Source organism: Nipponia nippon, unplaced genomic scaffold (assembly GCF_047370975.1).
Source record: "Nipponia nippon isolate SJK-2023a ecotype South Korea unplaced genomic scaffold, ASM4737097v1 scaffold_1, whole genome shotgun sequence".
Taxonomy (NCBI): domain Eukaryota; kingdom Metazoa; phylum Chordata; class Aves; order Pelecaniformes; family Threskiornithidae; genus Nipponia; species Nipponia nippon.
This window is the reverse complement of record NW_028262290.1, coordinates 147,078,533-147,096,295: the sequence shown is the minus strand read 5'-3', so window position 1 is coordinate 147,096,295 and position 17,763 is coordinate 147,078,533. Positions and strand designations below refer to the sequence as shown.

The window sequence follows — 17,763 nt, the reverse complement described above, 5'->3', positions numbered from 1 at the left end:
AACTGCTATAATGGTGTGTTCCTTGCTTTGTTTGCTTTCATTTGGCCGTTATGAAGACAGTTATTTTTAACAGATTGTCTTTCGTGGTTAGAGCAAAACATTTTTGTAGCTTTTGGTTATTGGGTGGTAGAAGCATCCGGTTTGGTTTTGTGGTGTAACTGTGTTTTGGGCGGGGGCGGGGTGTTGTTTAATAGTCTTAATGGAATATTAGAATCAACAGATTTCATTCCTGAATCATCCCAGAATGCTAAAACATGGGATGATTACAGCAGCAAAGAGCTAAAATGACTGTTCTGTTTTATTTAGAGGCTTTTTTAAAATGTAAAACCGAGGATATTTTCTTTGTCTTTGCTGAAAAATCTTACATGTGCAATTAAATAAATGTCTAAAATTTTGCATCTTAAACTGTGATTTAATCTTTATAAAGTATTGCTGCTTTTTATCTTTACTGCATTTTATACTGTTGTGTACATTGTCTAAATGATGATAGAAATTAGATGTGTTAGTGTATACAATATACAACGTGCATTTTTTGACTGTTAAGGCTTTTTAATATCTCACTGTTGGTCTGTTGTTTTTAATGCGTTTTCAGCAACAGCACAGGGAGATGGCATCCAGATACTTGAAACTATTACTTTTATTTTATTTTTTACATGATTTGATTAATTCATTTGAAGGGGTTTTTTTCAGTATATTACCTCACAAAAATATGTCCAATATCCCAGTGTAATGAATGTTTTACAAATGTTTTACAGGCACCTGAATGGACAGAGGAGGACCTCAGCCAGCTGACAAGAAGTATGGTTAAGTTCCCAGGGGGGACCCCAGGTCGATGGGAAAAGATTGCTCACGAATTGGGTCGATCAGTGGCAGATGTGAGTTCACTCAGATTTGCATTGTATAGAGTGACAAACCAGAACACGACAGGCAGTGTAGAAGGCAGACGTATATGGGGGCCGACATTGTCTTTTGAGAGAGGCTACAATCCTTTTAGGACCTGGAAGTGAACCATTAACTAACTATGCAAGAAGCAGATGTCAGCCAGTCTCTCCCTCCACAATTAACAGCTGTAACTGATCAGCTGGATGGGGGATTGTGCTGCTTACAGACTTGAGCTACTGTAACCCAATAACAGAAAAACAATGCGCTTCGGGTTTTGTACCAACCTCCTTTCACTGCAAGTGAATGTTTGTGTGACTTGGTTAAAGATTACATTTCTGTTTCTAGCCAGTCCTTAAAACATGTAGATGAGCTAATGGTGTTTAGACAGGTGGCTTCCATTAATTAAACTGAAATATCTTTGCAAACTTTAAAATGAGTTATACGTGTAAAACTATTTCAGTCCCTTTTTCTGGATTATAGCATGATTAATAATTATATTGTATAAAATGATTAATATCCTTGTTAATTCATATTTTATAGTATGGTACCAGATATCAAAGAAAGCTTGTACTTACGGATTTTAAGTGTTATGATCTTAAAACCCTTAGGGGCTAGGCTGTAAAAGACTTTTCCTTTCCAAGCAATAGATCACTAGAACATGATGTAGTGTCTGCTGAGGACCATTTGAAAGCCCTTTCAGCTGACCCTATTTTATAGGCTCTGGAGGGGTTAATGAGAATAATGTTTAAATCTGTTGATGTACGTTTTGAGATTAGGTGTTCTTTATTTATTATATTTCAGGAATTATCTGAAATAATGGGAAACAAAGCCTCTGGTTAGAGTGAAACGTAGCCCATTATAACCTTCTAGGAAATTTTCATACTTCTTCAGTGTTTTTTTCCCTGTTGATATCATCACAAAAAGATATTTTTAGAAGTTATTTTTAAAGATTTAGTGCATCTATACAGTTCTGTTACATATACTAGAAAACAAGCCATTTGCATTCTTGTCATTTTAGAACAACACATATTATTTGCGAATAAGCAAATGTAAGCAAGAAGTTACTAACCTGCTATGCAAATGAAATTGTCTTTTTTTGTTTATTCTGTTTAGTGTTATTTATCATACCCCTGAAGTATTCATACTACTGGAGTGACTTTATTAAAAAGATGCTACATTTTACTAAGCAGATATTAACTGCAAAAATATTTCACATGGCTTGGTAGTATGCAGTGTGCATGGGAAAGGTCTTTTGAGATTGCTTTGGAAAAACTGATTAATTTGCTTGATACTGGTAATACAACCATGTGGAATGATTCCACATATACCCATCACACTATCTGAAGACTGCCTTTTGCACCCATTTTCTGCTTTATTCCTTGACGCAGGTGTAAAAACATTCTTTATTAAGAATCCTTTGCATAATATATTTGGCCACCATACTTGCACACATCCAGTACTGGAAAGAAAAAACAAAGCTTGCTTGCCTCTTCCATTAGGTGAGAAGTCTTGAGCAACATACTCTTCAATGAATTGGAAAGAGAAATGAAAGAAAGGTGCATGTTCGAAGAGCTGTCATTTTCTTGTATGAAAAAAGGAATTTTCAGTGATTTTTATGTGTGGAGAAAGGTCTGAGTGTAATCCTTTTTACTTCCAGTGACCTCCAACTATATGATTAATGTAAGTGTTCTCCACACAAGTTTTCACTTCTCTAAAAATTTCCAACTGCTGATAATGCTAGGTCAGCTTTCCTGACACAGACTACTTATTAGAGTTTGTGCTACTTTTATCGTTGCATTGCACAGAGTTACAGCGATTAGGTTTTAAGAGGAAACACTTAAACAAAAGCTTCCTGGAAACTTCTCTGGATCTCAAACTGTTATTGCACTAGTACCAGAAATGTTGAAACTGGGAACTACTTCAGAGGTATCTATTCAGCTGTTGAACAAGACATACAGCTTATCCTTTATATTTGTTGAAGGTGACATAGAATAGCATCTAAATTTACAGCAAGGATTCTTATTTTGCTTGGGCATCACTGTAGTTGAACAAGAAATGTTACACTAAAGCTGCAGGAAAAACTTCTGGTTTTGTTAAACTTCGTGCACAGAAAAAGAGGTGTTTGCACATGCAGGCAGTGTTTGCTGCCCAGACAACTGTTCCCTCTTTCCACTGGGAGAGGTGCAGGGAGATAAGTGTTGGTGTATGAGGTGCTGTTTTGAAATAGCTTGTGTAGCAGAGTTCGGGAATCCCTTGCTTACAGCTAATTTAACATTAGTCAAGCCAGAGAGAGTTTGAAGTGTGTATTATCTGGGAAATGCACTAGCTCTTAAAAAAGAAAAACATTTAAGGGCAAATTTGAATTTGTTTTTCCGACATTTTCTGTGACACAGGACATGCTTTCTAAAAACTCGAGACCACTTTCTGCTTGTTTCTTCTCCTGTAAAGTATCAAGAGCAGTAAAGTTTGGTTTTCCTTTCACAGGTAGAGAGCTATAGTAGAAAGGATTGATAAGGTACAGTGTGCTTGTATCCATGTGATTTTAAGCATTCAAACCCCTCTTAATAGTAGATAAGCTAAATAGGTGTTAATAAAAACAGTTCAAAGTAATCCAGTCCAAAATGATCTCTCTATTGTTGCTTCCGTCTCAAAGCTTTCTTCCTCAGCAAAAAAAGGCTAGAAAAATATTTCAATGCTTTTTAAAGAATAACGTGAGACCATTCATATGTAGCAGAAAAGCATCAGTGAAATTCACTCCCTCTAACCACTGCAAAGAAATTCCATTTTAAATTGTATTAAACCCCTTTACTTTTTTAAAAAATTACTTTTAAACTACTTTTTAAAAAATTACTTTTTTAAAAAAGTAAATTCCTACATCAAACTATATTTGTTTCCACTGGCAATTTTTAAGCAGGATGAAGTGACTTGAGGAGAGTGTTCTTGGCTTTTGTGAACTCTTCAACTTCATGGTGGTGTTTTAACTTAGTTTTGTGGGTTTATTTGTTTTGGAGTTTTCTTAATATATTTCTGAATTTTCCTCCTGCTATTATGTTAATGAGTTTTGGAACAGTATGAAGAAAAGTTTCTAATGCTTGGAGCTTTAATACTGCTTTTTCACGTACAAAAAAAGCCCAAAAAGTTTGTGTGTCTGACTCATTTCCAGAGAGATTTGTTCAGCTTGGAAAATTCTTCCTTGATTTTGCTAGAACATGACTTTGATACCCCAGAACCTGGTAAGCACATGTAAGTCTTACAAAGCTAAGAGGAACTGAAAGTATCTTGGAAGATGAGTAGAATTCAAAAAGGTCAGGACAAATTGGAAAAATAAGATGCAAAAAATAGGGTGAAATTAAACAGACAAATATATGCAAGGACACAGCAAGACGGTGATCAGGTTCACAAATAAAAGATATCAAACAACTGGCTAGGGGTGGCTCTTAAAGCAGGAGGAACGTGGGGGTTAGCAGAGATAATGAGCTAGATACAAGTCAACAAATAGCGAGTTGTTGTGAAAAAGGCAGGCACCTTACTGAGAACACACCAACAGGAGGACGGTAAACCTGCATCTACATCCGTGGTTTGTGTCTGGTTTTCAGTATTGCACTGAAAGACGTGATTCAATACAAAGAGTCCAGATGAGAATAAAGCGAATAATAGGTCTCTAAAGTGTGACCTACAAGGAAAGACAGTGAAGGAATTCATGTTGTTGAACTGAAAGAAAATATGAACTGAGGATGTAAGTATTCAACTACATAAAAAGAAAACTGTAAAGAGGAAGGGGCTTGTGCACTCTATTAGTTTTATAGGGCAAGAAGTAATTACCTCAAATTTTATCACAGGCTGCAGAGTTAGACATTAAGGGGCAAAGAATTACAATGGAGATGATAAAGCAGTGGAATAAGCTGCTGTGGAGTCTCCGTATTTGCAGGCCTTTAAGAACAGGTTACACAAACATCTGCAAGAAACAACATCGATGTAGTGATTCTGCCTGAGGTTAGGTCCTTCTCTTCATATGGTCTATGATTAGACTAGCAAGTGCAAGCTATCTAGGAGGAAAGGGGGAGGAAACAAAACCTTCCCTACAATTGGAAGCATGTGTGAACTCATTTTTAAAAATGTAAAATTAAAGCCAGATAGTCACTGTAGTTGGTTAGTAATCACTGTGTATACCTTAGCTTGACTCTTATTAAATCCAGTAATTCCTAACAAAGTAATTTTTCAGATTTTTTTTTCTTTTCTACCACTATTCAAATTGGGGTTTTGTAGACATTTAAGTTTGTATTTCTACCAGATTCCCCATCCAGACAGGTACATCCACACGATGTGATGCAGGCCGCTGGGAAAGTGCCAGCCAAAATCCAGCAATAAACAGCTACAGCCATGCTGTAGCGCCCTTGAGCTCATTCAGCTCTACCCTTTCTATTTATGCCATCTCATGTGATACCAGCATAAATATCTTTGCAACATATTCCTATGCTTTTCAGCTCAGAGCTAGGTTAAGTTTGCAACCGTGGTGCAGGCATACTGTAAAAAGGCTTATTACTTTAACTTTTGTCATGTTAAATATAGGATATGTTTGTCTTGTCTCTCTTCAGGAAGACAGCTTTTAACAGCCAATGAATAGTCAACCCAAAATAGACGAGGTTAAGTTGTGCTCATTTTATCAGTATGTTTAATTATTTAAATTGCTAATTGTCATTTTAATATGTGCATATTGGGAATTTAGCAATCTTTTCCCGTAAAGATGATTTTCAGCTGGCTTAGTATAATGAAATCTTATTGCTTTCACAACTGAAAGCTTCTACAGCTTTTTAAGTAATTTTTATTGCAATTGGCTGGTGTTATAAATTAGATTTTCAAGTATTTTGATTATGAAAGGGAAATGGAGTTCAGTTAACTCTAATCAGGGTTCCTGCCTGCTGACCTGGTTACCTGTACCACTGCTTTCTGTCATCCTCCACACATCTGTTCTTTGACCCATTTTCCTTGCTGAATTTGTTGCTCCAGGGTTAGTTCTCATTCCTGTCCTCCCATACTTAAGGAAATAATTGACCTTTTAAAACAAAACAAAAAAGTTACGTTTAAATTTCCTAAGCACTGTGAATACCCTATAACATAGGATAAATAATGAATGGAATGGAGTTTCAAGACTACTATTTCTGCAAAAATTACATTGCTTGATTTGACAAATGCTAAGCCTTACGAATATTTCTAAAATGACTGTCAGCTTTTGCTGAATTAAAAAATAGAGAAAAAGCACTTAGATGTGAAATTATAAAAGTATATTGTACTTGACAATACCTACCCTTATAGATAAAAAGTTTAAAAAAAAAATATTTGCTGAAAGGCATAAATTAATTTCAGTAACTACAAAGGACGTTCAAATTGTAAAAATAACAGAGGAAGTAAAAGCTGTCTGGCATGCCAAACAGACTTTAATGTGATTATTAGGTACAGGTTTTTTAAATTAAAGGCAAAGAGATCTCAGATTTCATACTTGTGAAGTAATATCATTCACTTGTCTTACAGGATTTAAACTGATTCTGTTTGCTCCTGCAGTCACTAATCTCATGTGTTTGTGTTGCAAAAACAGACTGATTGGGATTTGCTGCTTGTATAAAACACTAAGGTAGACAGCAAAACAATAGACAGGTGGATATATTTGAGCAGGCTTTCTGAATTATCATGAAACCCGAAAACATAAGGTTTGGGGGGGTGTTTATTTTGTGATATCTCTTGGATGTCCAAGCAACAGTTCCAGCCTTTAAGTCTGACTGCGTGAGTTCATACTCGTACTTTATATGCCATTCTAAAATAGATTTCTTATTTTTGACAAATGCAAGCTCATTACCTTGCCAGCAAGAAAACATCTATATGAGAAATGATCCATATGTAAAAGTTCATGAATTTATTAGGTTTTTTGCTTCTGGAGATTGTTTTCCTAAGTCTGTTTTACATTTCATTTTGTATACTATGTCTGTGTTAACTCAGTTGCTGTGCTCTTCAGTTGTGGCTGTTCTGAAACATTCACCCTTCACAGCTTGCATATATTTATGTAATCAATAGCTCTTCCAGTTGCTTATGGAGGTATAAAGACCTAGCTCTGGATCGAGGTCCAAAAGGGGTTATGAATATCTAAGCTGGGATTTAGATCGTGTGTAGGTCATATAGAAGCCTTATGAGAGTGATCTTTGAAACACCTGTCTAATCCCACAGACACACCAGAATGTTGATACTTGGAGGGGAGGAAAAGGTGGTTGCTGTTTACAGTTCCCTCATTGCACAAAGTTTTCTTCTGTGCAGTCCTACAGCTGCCCCTCGCAGAACTGGGCAGCACAGTGCATCTTATACCCAAATGCAAAATGGATTGATTTCCTTCTCATAAAGCATGACCAGAGCATTTGTCTCACTTAAAGGAGAAAGTTTTTTACAGAAGACAGTGGGACGCCAACTTTTAATTCAAATAGGTGGCTTGTGGGGTGGTCAAGCCAGTGCTGCCACGACTTTTTAGAGTGGCTTGAGTTAATGTGATGTCCCACATACATCCTGGTGAGCTGGGTTTGAGTTCCATTGCAGAATTCAAATCTTCTGACTCTCAGGAAGGGTAATGCATTTTGCATCAAGAGTCACAAAATAAGATGTCCAAGTAGTTGTTGCAATGGGCATTTGAGCCAAACTCCTCTCTTACATGAGTGCCCATAGCCCGTGAGCTGAAGACTCTCAAACATGGATTTTAACTGACAAAAAAAAACCCCAAACAAACAGCATAGTATGAAGTCTCCAACATCATGACAGTTCTAGTTGCTGAGTTCTTCCTTTTTCTGTCTCCTGAAAAAAGGAGCCATTCTTCTGCTGCTTTAAATTAACTATTTGGGCACGTAAACTGGAGAGAGGCTAGTGTTCTGCCTCTGGTGATACAGGCCAAGTTTGCCTTTTTGCAGGCCACATCTTAAACTACCTCATAATTAAACTCACAGTTGTTTGGGGGATTTCTGTTGAGGTAGCTACCTCTTCTCCATCTGCTGTGGCAAAGTTCAGAATCACACACAGCTTCGATGTCCATAACCTTAAGAAAACTGTACTGCTGCCAGGTGCAACTGATTGGTCTAAACAAATTCAGTTAAATTCATAACATGTCTCTTGGCTCTTTCAAGAATAAAAGCACATTCTCCTTAAAATACTCATTTGCTATGTTAGCATTAAATTCAACGTGTAATTTACACAGTGGATAAAGACTAGTTACGTTACATACTTCTGAGAAAATGGGTAACAGTCTACTAAGCAAACTGTTACAAGCAGTGCCAAAACAAAGGTGCGTCTTCTAATTTGAAATATTTCGTTTCAAGAGCTCTAGTAAGTTGCAAATAAGGATACTTCCAAAAAATGGAGAATGATTTGGCGTGAAGCTTCAGAATTTGAAGTTTCACCAATCTGTTAAAACTGGAAGACAATTTTAGCCGCCTTTTTAGTGCATGCAAGGGAAAGCAGTTTACAAAGCAACAAATTTTGAGTATGTCACATGAAAATAAAGCAATGGGTCATTATTGTTGTCTGACTTGGGTCAAACAGTTCTTGATAATAGTTGTGGTTGCTATGAAAAAGCTATTTAGATCTAGACTGGAAGAACGACTCAGTGTAGCAAGTAGTATTTTGTTTGAAGGAGGAGAACTTCAAATTTGGCCATTTCTTCTATGCTGTTCTAGAAGGTTAGACCTGCAGAAAACCTACTGCTTTGAAGGCAGGTTTTCTGAACCATTAAGTCCTTCTGCATTAAAGCATTAAAGTCCTTCTGTGTCTGTCTTTCCTTCATGAGAAAAATGTGATTTTAAACTCAAATTAGCCCCAAAGATTCAAGAAATTACTCGTTGCTGCATATTAGGCTCAGCTACTCACAGGCTGTCTCCACATTACATTTTCCATAATTCCACAGATCTTGGCATTTTTACATGACATAATTGACAGAGAGCATGCAGGAAAATAACAACTGGGTGAACAGAACACTGCTACTGGGGCAGCAAATTTCTGATAGCTGATGCTGAGAAACTGTGGCAGCTTTAGTAGATATTTAGAGAACTTCTGCTCAGGAAGATGCTAAGAACAGTAAACAATTTTATCAGGACCTCTAGTTTTCAGCAGCACAATAGCATGTCATCCTTCCTTGCAAGAAGGTAATATACATTTGGGAAACCAAGCGACATGGGTTATCTCTTTCTCTACAAAAAAACCAACAAAACACTTTATTTTCTCAGAATGTTGTCAGAACCCAAGAGATTTGTACTTCTGTAATTATCTGGTGCAATCCTGATCAAAATAGTATCCTGTTCAGAGAAGGAAGGTAGATTGTTGCCTAGAGAAGATTGCCAGAAGACAGCAAAATGGCAAAGGCTTCCAAGTCCTGTTGGCGTGTGCCCTGCGAAGCAGGGGCATGGTACTGGAGGGGTCAGCTGACGTGATGGCTTGTGCTGTGGGAATGGGGAATTGCTCCTCGTCTTCTCCAAAAGGGCTGTTTCTCTCTGCTGGGCATCTGTAGGATCACTGTACCTGACTTTACAGGGTTTTCCCTCTAGCTCTGCCATAATTCTGTGCTTTTTTTATGCATGCCTTCCCTGCAGGATGAAAAGTAGCCTCTCATTCATGTGACAGCAAAATTTGCTTTTGCCTATGCTACTGAGAGTCTTTCAAACCGACCCTGAATGATATTTTTTTTTCTCCTGTGTATCTCTGAAGCATTGATTGTTCCATCTGAAAGAGGTGGCAGGTGTCCGGGGTAACAAGAGATTTAACATCTGGATGGTCATGATGAGGAACGTTTTTACTGCTAGGTGTCTTGTTGAGTAGCAACTAGTCTTGTGATCTGGACTAATTGTCAGCAGTACAGGACGAAACCAGCTCTGTCTGGCTTTCACCGCATAAAATCATCCCACTAATCCCACTTGCTTTCAATAAAATTTTTTTGTAGCTGAAGAGCTATTGAAACTGAATTCAGAAGGGAGTTCTCAGAAGCAAACTCTTCCTGTGGCTTCTTTCTGTAGGTCCCGTAGTAGGATGGTTTGATTTCTACTTCAGCAATTTGATTGCTTGCATCCAACTTCTTTTTTTGTCATCTTTCTCTGCCTAAGAAAATCTGTTTCACTGTGCATGTGATTATCTGACTTTATTTGTGACTTCTGTTATCCCTGGTAGACTACAGGGATGCCTAGGTTATTTGGGCATAAACCCAGCAACGTTTCAAGTTGATTCCAGTAAAATAATGCAGTACAAATACTTGCAGGAATAGAAGATCTGCCCTCTTCTGTTTTAAATCAATTTCACAGTTGTGATCCTTATTATTTAAGGTGTCCCCAGACCCAGGATTTCTTAAGGGCTGGCTAATACTCTGGTGAAAGCTGCTGTCAATAACAGCAGGCTTTTAGCACAACTTTTCACAGCAATGATACAACTCATAATTTAATATACATGAAAACTATAATGTAAAAGCATTATGCAGGACCAATCAGCAATAATAACTAGCAGAGTAATTCTACAACTGTGTCATACTTTGAATAACAGTATTTCCAAGTATGTTATCTGTTACCTAATGAAAGAGTAATAATACAAGCGTTAGGATAAGAAATTGAGTAGAGAAAGCAATGGAGCAACTTATGTTGTATAACTTAGTGATATGTTTTAAAATCACTGTTAAGAACTAGCTAGTAGATAACACTACTCAGGACTGGAGAGGAAATTTAAATTGATACTAAGGATGTCAGAAGGTATGGAGGAACTGGCACCAAAAGAGACTGCAAATTTGAGTGGCAAGAGCAATTGTTACACTGAAACAGATTAAACTCTGAAATAAAATTTCATATGTTCCATAGGTTGGATTCCTAATAATCCTTCGTAGTTTAATACTGACATGTTATGATTTCTGCCCTGTGTCAGCATCTTTAACAGCAATGCCAGTTGAAGCTGATGGACAAATAAATCTTAAGTCTAAATAAGTGATACCTGAACTCTAAGTGAAAAGAGCTAGAGTAAATATGAACTTTACATAGCACCTGGAAAAGGACTTGCAAAATCATCCGTATGAAGAAGAAAGCTCACCCCCCCCCCCAAGAAGAGAATAATAGACAATTAATCTTCTCATGTAACCTGTGAATGATGATAGTAAAGCTGTGAGTAAGAAGCTTGATGAGTTGCCAAACTTATGTCAACTGAAGGTGCTTGTTCAGTGTTTGAAATTGTAGATTTTCAATATCTAAACCATACACACAGTTGTTATTTCCAGCTTACTTGGTGAATGTTCAAATTGAAAGTCCATCAAAATATGGACAGATATCATAATGCCTTCAAAAGAGCAAGTCTTGAAAATATTTGATGTAATAAATGGAGTAACTTACAAGTGCTGCATCTGAGTTCACCAAGCTATTGTGGCTGAAGTTATCCAAAAGAAGATAACCTAAGACAAAACTGTTGCTTCTGAACTTTTTGCATGTAGAGGGAAATGTAAAATGCCATTAGGATCTAGAAATAAAGCAAAATCTTTCACTGTTCTAGTGGAGAGGGCTGGGTTAGATTCTAATTCAATTAGATGTAATGCGCAGCAAAATTTATATCTATTATGGGATACCTACAGTAACCTAATTTGGGAACGTCTGCCTTGTAAAGGAAACCTGAATGCAGCATATTGATTTGCACCGCTTCCAATGCAAAGTTTATGTTGCATGTGTGGTCTCAGTTTGAAAGACAAAACAGTAATTACCAACCTCCGAAAATATCAGAGGCTCAATGTAGAGAAAACTGAACATTGGCATTGGGGTAGCAACTTGGTATACCTGTCTCTGTCATTGCTTGCAACTTCTTCTGCTCTGTTTGGTTCAGGGAATCTCTTTTTTTTTTTTTTTTTTTTTTTTTTTTTTCCCCTCTCTTGGCCTTATGAGTAGGCTGTAAATCTTTGACAGAAGTGCTTTGAAAATAGCAAAATGGTTTAGAAACAGTTTTCTGGAATACATGAACATAGATAAATAATACCTTGTCATATTTGCAATGAATCCACTGAGGATCAGCTGCTTGTTTGCATGACAAGTTCTTCTCACTCTTTTCAAAATAATCTCTTGTAATCCAGTTTATATAACGTTGTTTCTATTGAAGAGATGCATAGCAGGACACCACTAAGGATCCATTCTGTTCAGCAGTGAAGAATGGATTCCCCTCCACTCAGCCTTTTAAAGCATTGGCCCTATGGAGACACTCTGCTAATAACAAAAATGGAACACAAACATTTTAATTTTGATTATTTTAGATTATGAAGTGTTCAAGGAAGGCAATTTCTGTTAGTGGATCTCCTGTTTCAAGGAGGTTCCATCCTGTCATTTCAAAATCAGGATCACACAGATCACACGCAGAACTGTTAGTGCTAGTTAAAATTAGCTGTTCATCGTAGTATTCTGGGATTTTTCTCTTTGAACAATTAAAACTGTATCATGCATCACCAGTAGAAACTGGAGTTTTCTATGACAGGTGTCTGCCTCTGGATAAAGGTTTTGGTTAATTAGAGTTGGGATTTTTTTGTTCATGGAGTTTTCATTTGAACTTAATCATCCCAGAAAATGAGGTTTAATTTGTAGGGAAAATAGACCACTGCCTTGTTAAGTCTTGCTGTCATTTTGTGAAGGAGGTCCAGCACTTGCCTGTTTTTAAAGCAAAGTCCTGCAGTTCCACAGGCAGAAATGCGGGTGGGAGGAACCAACAGACTAGACTACAAGCAGATGGTACCAAAGTATGTTAACTATTGAAGTACTCACTTATGAATCCTGTAATGGAACAAAAATCCTGAATCTCTATATTTTCTTCTTCTTCCAGAAAATAGCTGTACGACGCCCTGGCAGGTTTGCTTCTAGTGCTGCTCTACATAGAGGATACTAGTCTGTTATTAGAATGATAGAACCGTTAAGGTTGGAAAAGACCCTTAAGATCACCGAGTCCAACCGTTAACCCAGCACTGCCAAGTCCACCACTAAACCATGTCCCTAAGCACCACGTCTACCCATCTTTTAAATACCTCCAGGGATGGGGACTCAACCACTGCCCTGGGCAGCCTGTTCCAGTGCCGACTGCCCTTTCGGTGAAGAAGTATTTCCTAATATCCAACCTAAACCTGCCCTGGCGCAGCTTGAGGCCGTTTCTTCTCATCCTATCACTTGTTACTCAAGAAAAGAGGCCGACCCCCACCTCGCTACAGCCTCCTTTCAGGTAGTTGTAGAGAGCGATAAGGTCTCCCCTCAGCCTCCTCTTCTCCAGGCTAAACAACCCCAAACCATATGGTTAATATTAGTTAGTTAAAACATGAGAGGTCTATGCTGTGGCCCTGAAGGTCTAAATGATTCATATTGTGGGTAAATACGATCCCACGTGGAGGAATTTCTGACTTTGTAGGTGAAGTATTTTTTATTTTTGCTGTGGGCAGCACGCTACCAAGTGCCTTACAGTAAATGGGTGTTAACATCGGAAGCCCCAGGCTGAGGCAGCAGGAAACGCAGGCTGCCCATCCCAGGCAGTGTCGGTTCTGGTTCAGTGCGTTGCCTCTTCACGTTCCAAGTTGTATTTGATTTGGATGGCTCAGACGACTTGATTCCATTTCTAGCTTTTTCACAAAGACCTCATATTCAAAAAAACTGAAATTGAAATCTGGTCTTCGTAAAACATTTTCAGTAATTAAATAGTGTGTATATTTCTTTGAGTACTACGTTTTAAAATGCTTTTACATAGAACTTGAATTTTGGACTCCAGATCATTTGATACAACACAGATGCTAAGTGATTAAAAGGATCTTTATTTTACATGAAGCCTGCCTTTGTTATCTATAGCGAGGTCTAGAAGTTTGGGATGGGGAAGCTCCTCGTTCTGGGTGTGGAGAAAGCCAGTTTGGTTCCTTACTTAAGTAAAATGAAATCTGGTGTTACTTTTCTCCCAGGACACGGATTTCCGTATACATGGAGAGGCTGAAGCAGGCAGCTCTCCATCCTTTGGATTCTCATGTAATAAACTTTTTTCCTGAAATATCAGGACTTAGGAGATGGCTTTGCTGATCTTTGGTAGTCAAACTGTTACATTTTATTTTGGGACTGAATGCCTGTCCATTAGCGTGCTTCATCATCTGGACTTACGTGGGTTATTTTGTTCTTTTGCTCAGTATTGAGAAACTAGTATCTAGAAGATAACTCATTCGTTTCCTTTTTCCCCCTCTCCTTGGGGTATTTTTAGGTTAGAGAATTAGGGTTTAACAATGAAAGAAAATAAAATTTGAATATCAACTGTGATGTATTATGGTGATAGTAATGGAAATGCGTGACATTGCTTACATGATTTTAATAAGCTAGGAATGTTTTAGAAAGGACAAAGTTTAGAAAGTTACTTTTTGCCAGTTTGGGACCCATATACGAACAAAGGCAGCAGAAGAGCATCAGCCTCGCTGTATTTAATGTGTGTTCGATGGTGGTATTTTGCAGTAAGCTGCTAATGAACTCTTCAATAGCCCCAGTAATGTAATTTTTTTAATAGTCCTTTTTTTGTTGTTGTTTTCGTGCAGGTTACGATGAAAGCCAAACAAGTGAAGGATTCAGTTACATATACACCAGGTGTGTGCTACTGGATCCCCACTGATGCTTACAAAAAGCACTGTATTGGGATTATAGCCATGCAGATACAGCGCATGCCGTACCTTTCGGGGAATGCTTTGCAGAGGGACTTTGGCAACCTTGCCTTACTTGGAGCAAAGAGAAGAACCGATGGCTATTCCGAGGGAACGCTTCCCTTTAGCTACAGCTTCCCAGGCTTTCTTACTCAGTTCATTGTGGGGTTTGTTCGTTTGTTCACGCTGTTCTGTTATGTTTGTTTATATCAGTGTGGTAATTTGCTAGTACTTTGCACATACCAGATAAGCTCATAATTGGCAAAGTTCATTGCTTCATAACAAATACCCTGATTTCTCGATAAGCCTTTTCCTTAAGCTCTTAATCCAGAAGAGCTTTTTTTCCTCTCTGCACTATTCTGGGTACCTTTTATTTGCAGGCAATTCCCTGCTTGTTTGTGGTTTGTTTTATTTATTTAGAAGTGTAACAACAATACTTCTAACAGGTATCATTAGGCTCTCCGAGCTTAAAACCCTGGCCCAGAATTCCAAGAATGTCAAAGTCAACGTGAATTTGCCAGACCACATAATCACCCAGCGAGAAAGGGAGGAGGAAGAGGAGGAGGAGGAGGAGGAGGGGAACTACGATCAGACCCCAGAGCAGATGGATGTCCAAACAGATCAAAGAGAGACCATTGCAAGTGAAACTAGACACCGCAAACGAAAAATTATCAAAGCACCTGAAATGACTCCACCAACAATGAAAGAGGTACCAGAAGAGAAGGGCAGAGGAAGACGCCAGAAAGATTTTGATAACGCTGAGCAAGAGGAAGAGAGTGATGATGAGAGCAGAAAAAGAGAGAAAAGCCGTGCCCCAGAAGAACTGTGGACTCAAAATCAACAGAAACTTCTTGAAATGGCCTTGCAGCAGTATCCAAAGGGAACATCGGATCGCTGGGATAAAATAGCAAAATGTGTTCCTGGAAAAAGCAAGGTATGCTTAGTTTGGTTTGAACTATAGCATAAATTGAGGGGAAACATATTTTCTACCAGTTTATGATAATCCTTAGGAACTGAAGGTCCATGCAGAAAGGTGAGGTCTTTACTTAGCGCAGCAGTCCAGGCATAATCGACCTAAAGAGCATTACTGGCATGTTTGTTGTTTTTATTTAAAATATATTTTCATTTAATTCAGTTTGTTTGATCTGTTACAGAACATGTTGAAATACCTCCTGTTTCATTTAAAATTCCTACTTCTCCTCTGCCTTTCAGATCTTCAATTGCAGGACAAATTAGATTTTAAGACAGATTTTGATTCAAAGTAGTAACCAAATGTTGGTGAGCTGCTTTGCTTACACTTTTACAGTACCTTTCTCAACCCATCTCAGTGAGCAAACAAAATAAGTAATCCATCCACAAGTGTTATATGCTCAATAATCTATCTAATGTTGTTTTTGTAAGTATAATCTTTTAAAAATAATGTTCGTTGTCATTGATACAGTTGGTCTGTGTTAGATTCCATGATAGCTGTGATAGGTTAGTGTGCTCGTTTCAGTCACTGTAGCTGCAGAAAATCCTCATTTCACTTGTGCCAAAACCAGCGTGAGAGAGCAGGAGACGTGGGTGGGGGATTTGGGTGTTTCTCTGGCTCTGCTCAGCAGTATCTGGTGTCAGTAGGTGCTGTGTTAGTGACCGTAAAGGCTTGCCTTTAACAAGGTAACCTGTCGGCAGAGTGCCTCGCACCAGAATAACGGCTCTGAAATAGATATTACAATACAACCGTTTAATCGTTGCTTTTACGGTCATTGTCAAGAAATACCGGGTAACTCTTTTCTTGGGTTTGTGTGCCCTTTAAAGAGAGGAGTTATCCATTAAGAAACATAAATTGAGAGTTAAAGCAATATTAAATATCCAACTTTAATTAACACTTTTGTTTTTTCCTTTTAGGAGGAGTGTATAGCAAGATACAAGTTGCTTGTTGAACTGGTACAAAAGAAAAAAATGGCTAAAAGCTGAATGTTTTGAGCAGGAGAGATTTAGCTCATCTTTGTCAAAATGGGGTTTTAAATCTCATATGCAGGGAACTGCATTTTTGTACCTCAGTATTTCTATACGTCATGTGCCTTAGTAAAAGAAAATATCAATAAACCTTATAGCATCCTACCGACCTATTTTGTGTGTTGAAGAATGAAGGTGTATTTTTGTATTGGAGAGCTGCTTACGCAGATGTGTGATCACAGTGTCTTAACAATTAGTGGACCTTCAGGAAAAGCCACACTGATAATTGCATCCTGAACTGGTAGGTTTACAGCTAATGCATATACAGAATATAACGAATATTAAATGTTATGAAAACGAGAATTGATCTGAAACTGTTAAGCAAGGACGAGAGTAATGGAACTCTGCGCTCAAGGTATTTTTTTCTTTCTTGCAGCTATAGATAGAAGACAATATGCTTACAAGCATGTCTGCTGCTACGTGAAATGTCCAGTCATTCTGACAATATTTTGAAAGCAGCAGTATTTCTAATCTTAACTTCCATGTACATTTATACGCACCTGCAATATAACTGCTTTTGTACCAACTCTGCAGACTAATCCCCGGTGATATTTGGTAGTGCTGTTATTTGGTAAAGTTGAAATGGGTAAGAACATTAAAGGCCTCTAATTAAGATTTATAAGGCATACCTTCATGACCAGTTTTTAACTACAGAATGGGACTTAAAAGCTAACATTATTGGCAATGAGTTCTCATATTTGGGGGGGTTTGTATACCCTGGATTCAGTATAGTTTGATTTGATATTTGAAGAACAGGTAATAAGCGCTACTATTCCTTACTTGCTGTTTTGTTTTTCATAATTTTGGAAAAGTTGTTATACAAAGCTTCAAATGCTGGAATAAAGGGTACTTAATGGGCTGTAAATTACATCAGTAAATCAGAGAAGCGATCATAGTCTTTTGCAAGAAACATTAAGGACTTGCGTTTTTTAAAGAAATATTTACCACTCAAATTCTGATTTAATACCAGGATTCTAGTAAGTTTTTGCGCTTTAATGCAAAATTAAAATGAAAGATCAGTTCATTAAAATGAAAAAAAATGAAAACCTTGTATCTGAACTGCAAATCAGAGCTTGGTGGCTGAAAATCTCAGTTAACTTTCTGCCATTTACACTGTTGGTTTTCCCCAGTGACTGTTTGTGAATTGTGTTGCTTCTGACAGATCAGCATTTCACAAAATTTCATGCCATTCCCGTAAAACTTTAAGGGAGAAG

General features: G+C 37.7%; 1 protein-coding gene across 2 annotated transcripts in view; it reads left to right on the top strand.

Moving 5' to 3' along the window:
* DNAJC1 (DnaJ heat shock protein family (Hsp40) member C1) overlaps window positions 1–17,408 on the top strand; it is a 112,387-nt gene extending 94,979 nt beyond the window's left edge. The window contains exons 9-13 of one of the 2 annotated variants that reach the window (XR_015708746.1): window positions 756–875; window positions 14,450–14,498; window positions 14,998–15,485; window positions 16,439–16,790; window positions 16,926–17,408. Coding sequence is in view for 1 of the 2 variants with exons in the window: in XM_087776578.1 (XP_087632704.1) it covers window positions 756–875; window positions 14,450–14,498; window positions 14,998–15,485; window positions 16,439–16,507 (726 nt within the window). In the remaining variant the exon portion in view is untranslated. Of the gene's footprint in view, window positions 1–755; window positions 876–14,449; window positions 14,499–14,997; window positions 15,486–16,438 lie in introns of both variants that reach the window. The other variant, XM_087776578.1, reaches the window with a different exon arrangement.
* Window positions 17,409–17,763: the final 355 nt, after the last annotated feature.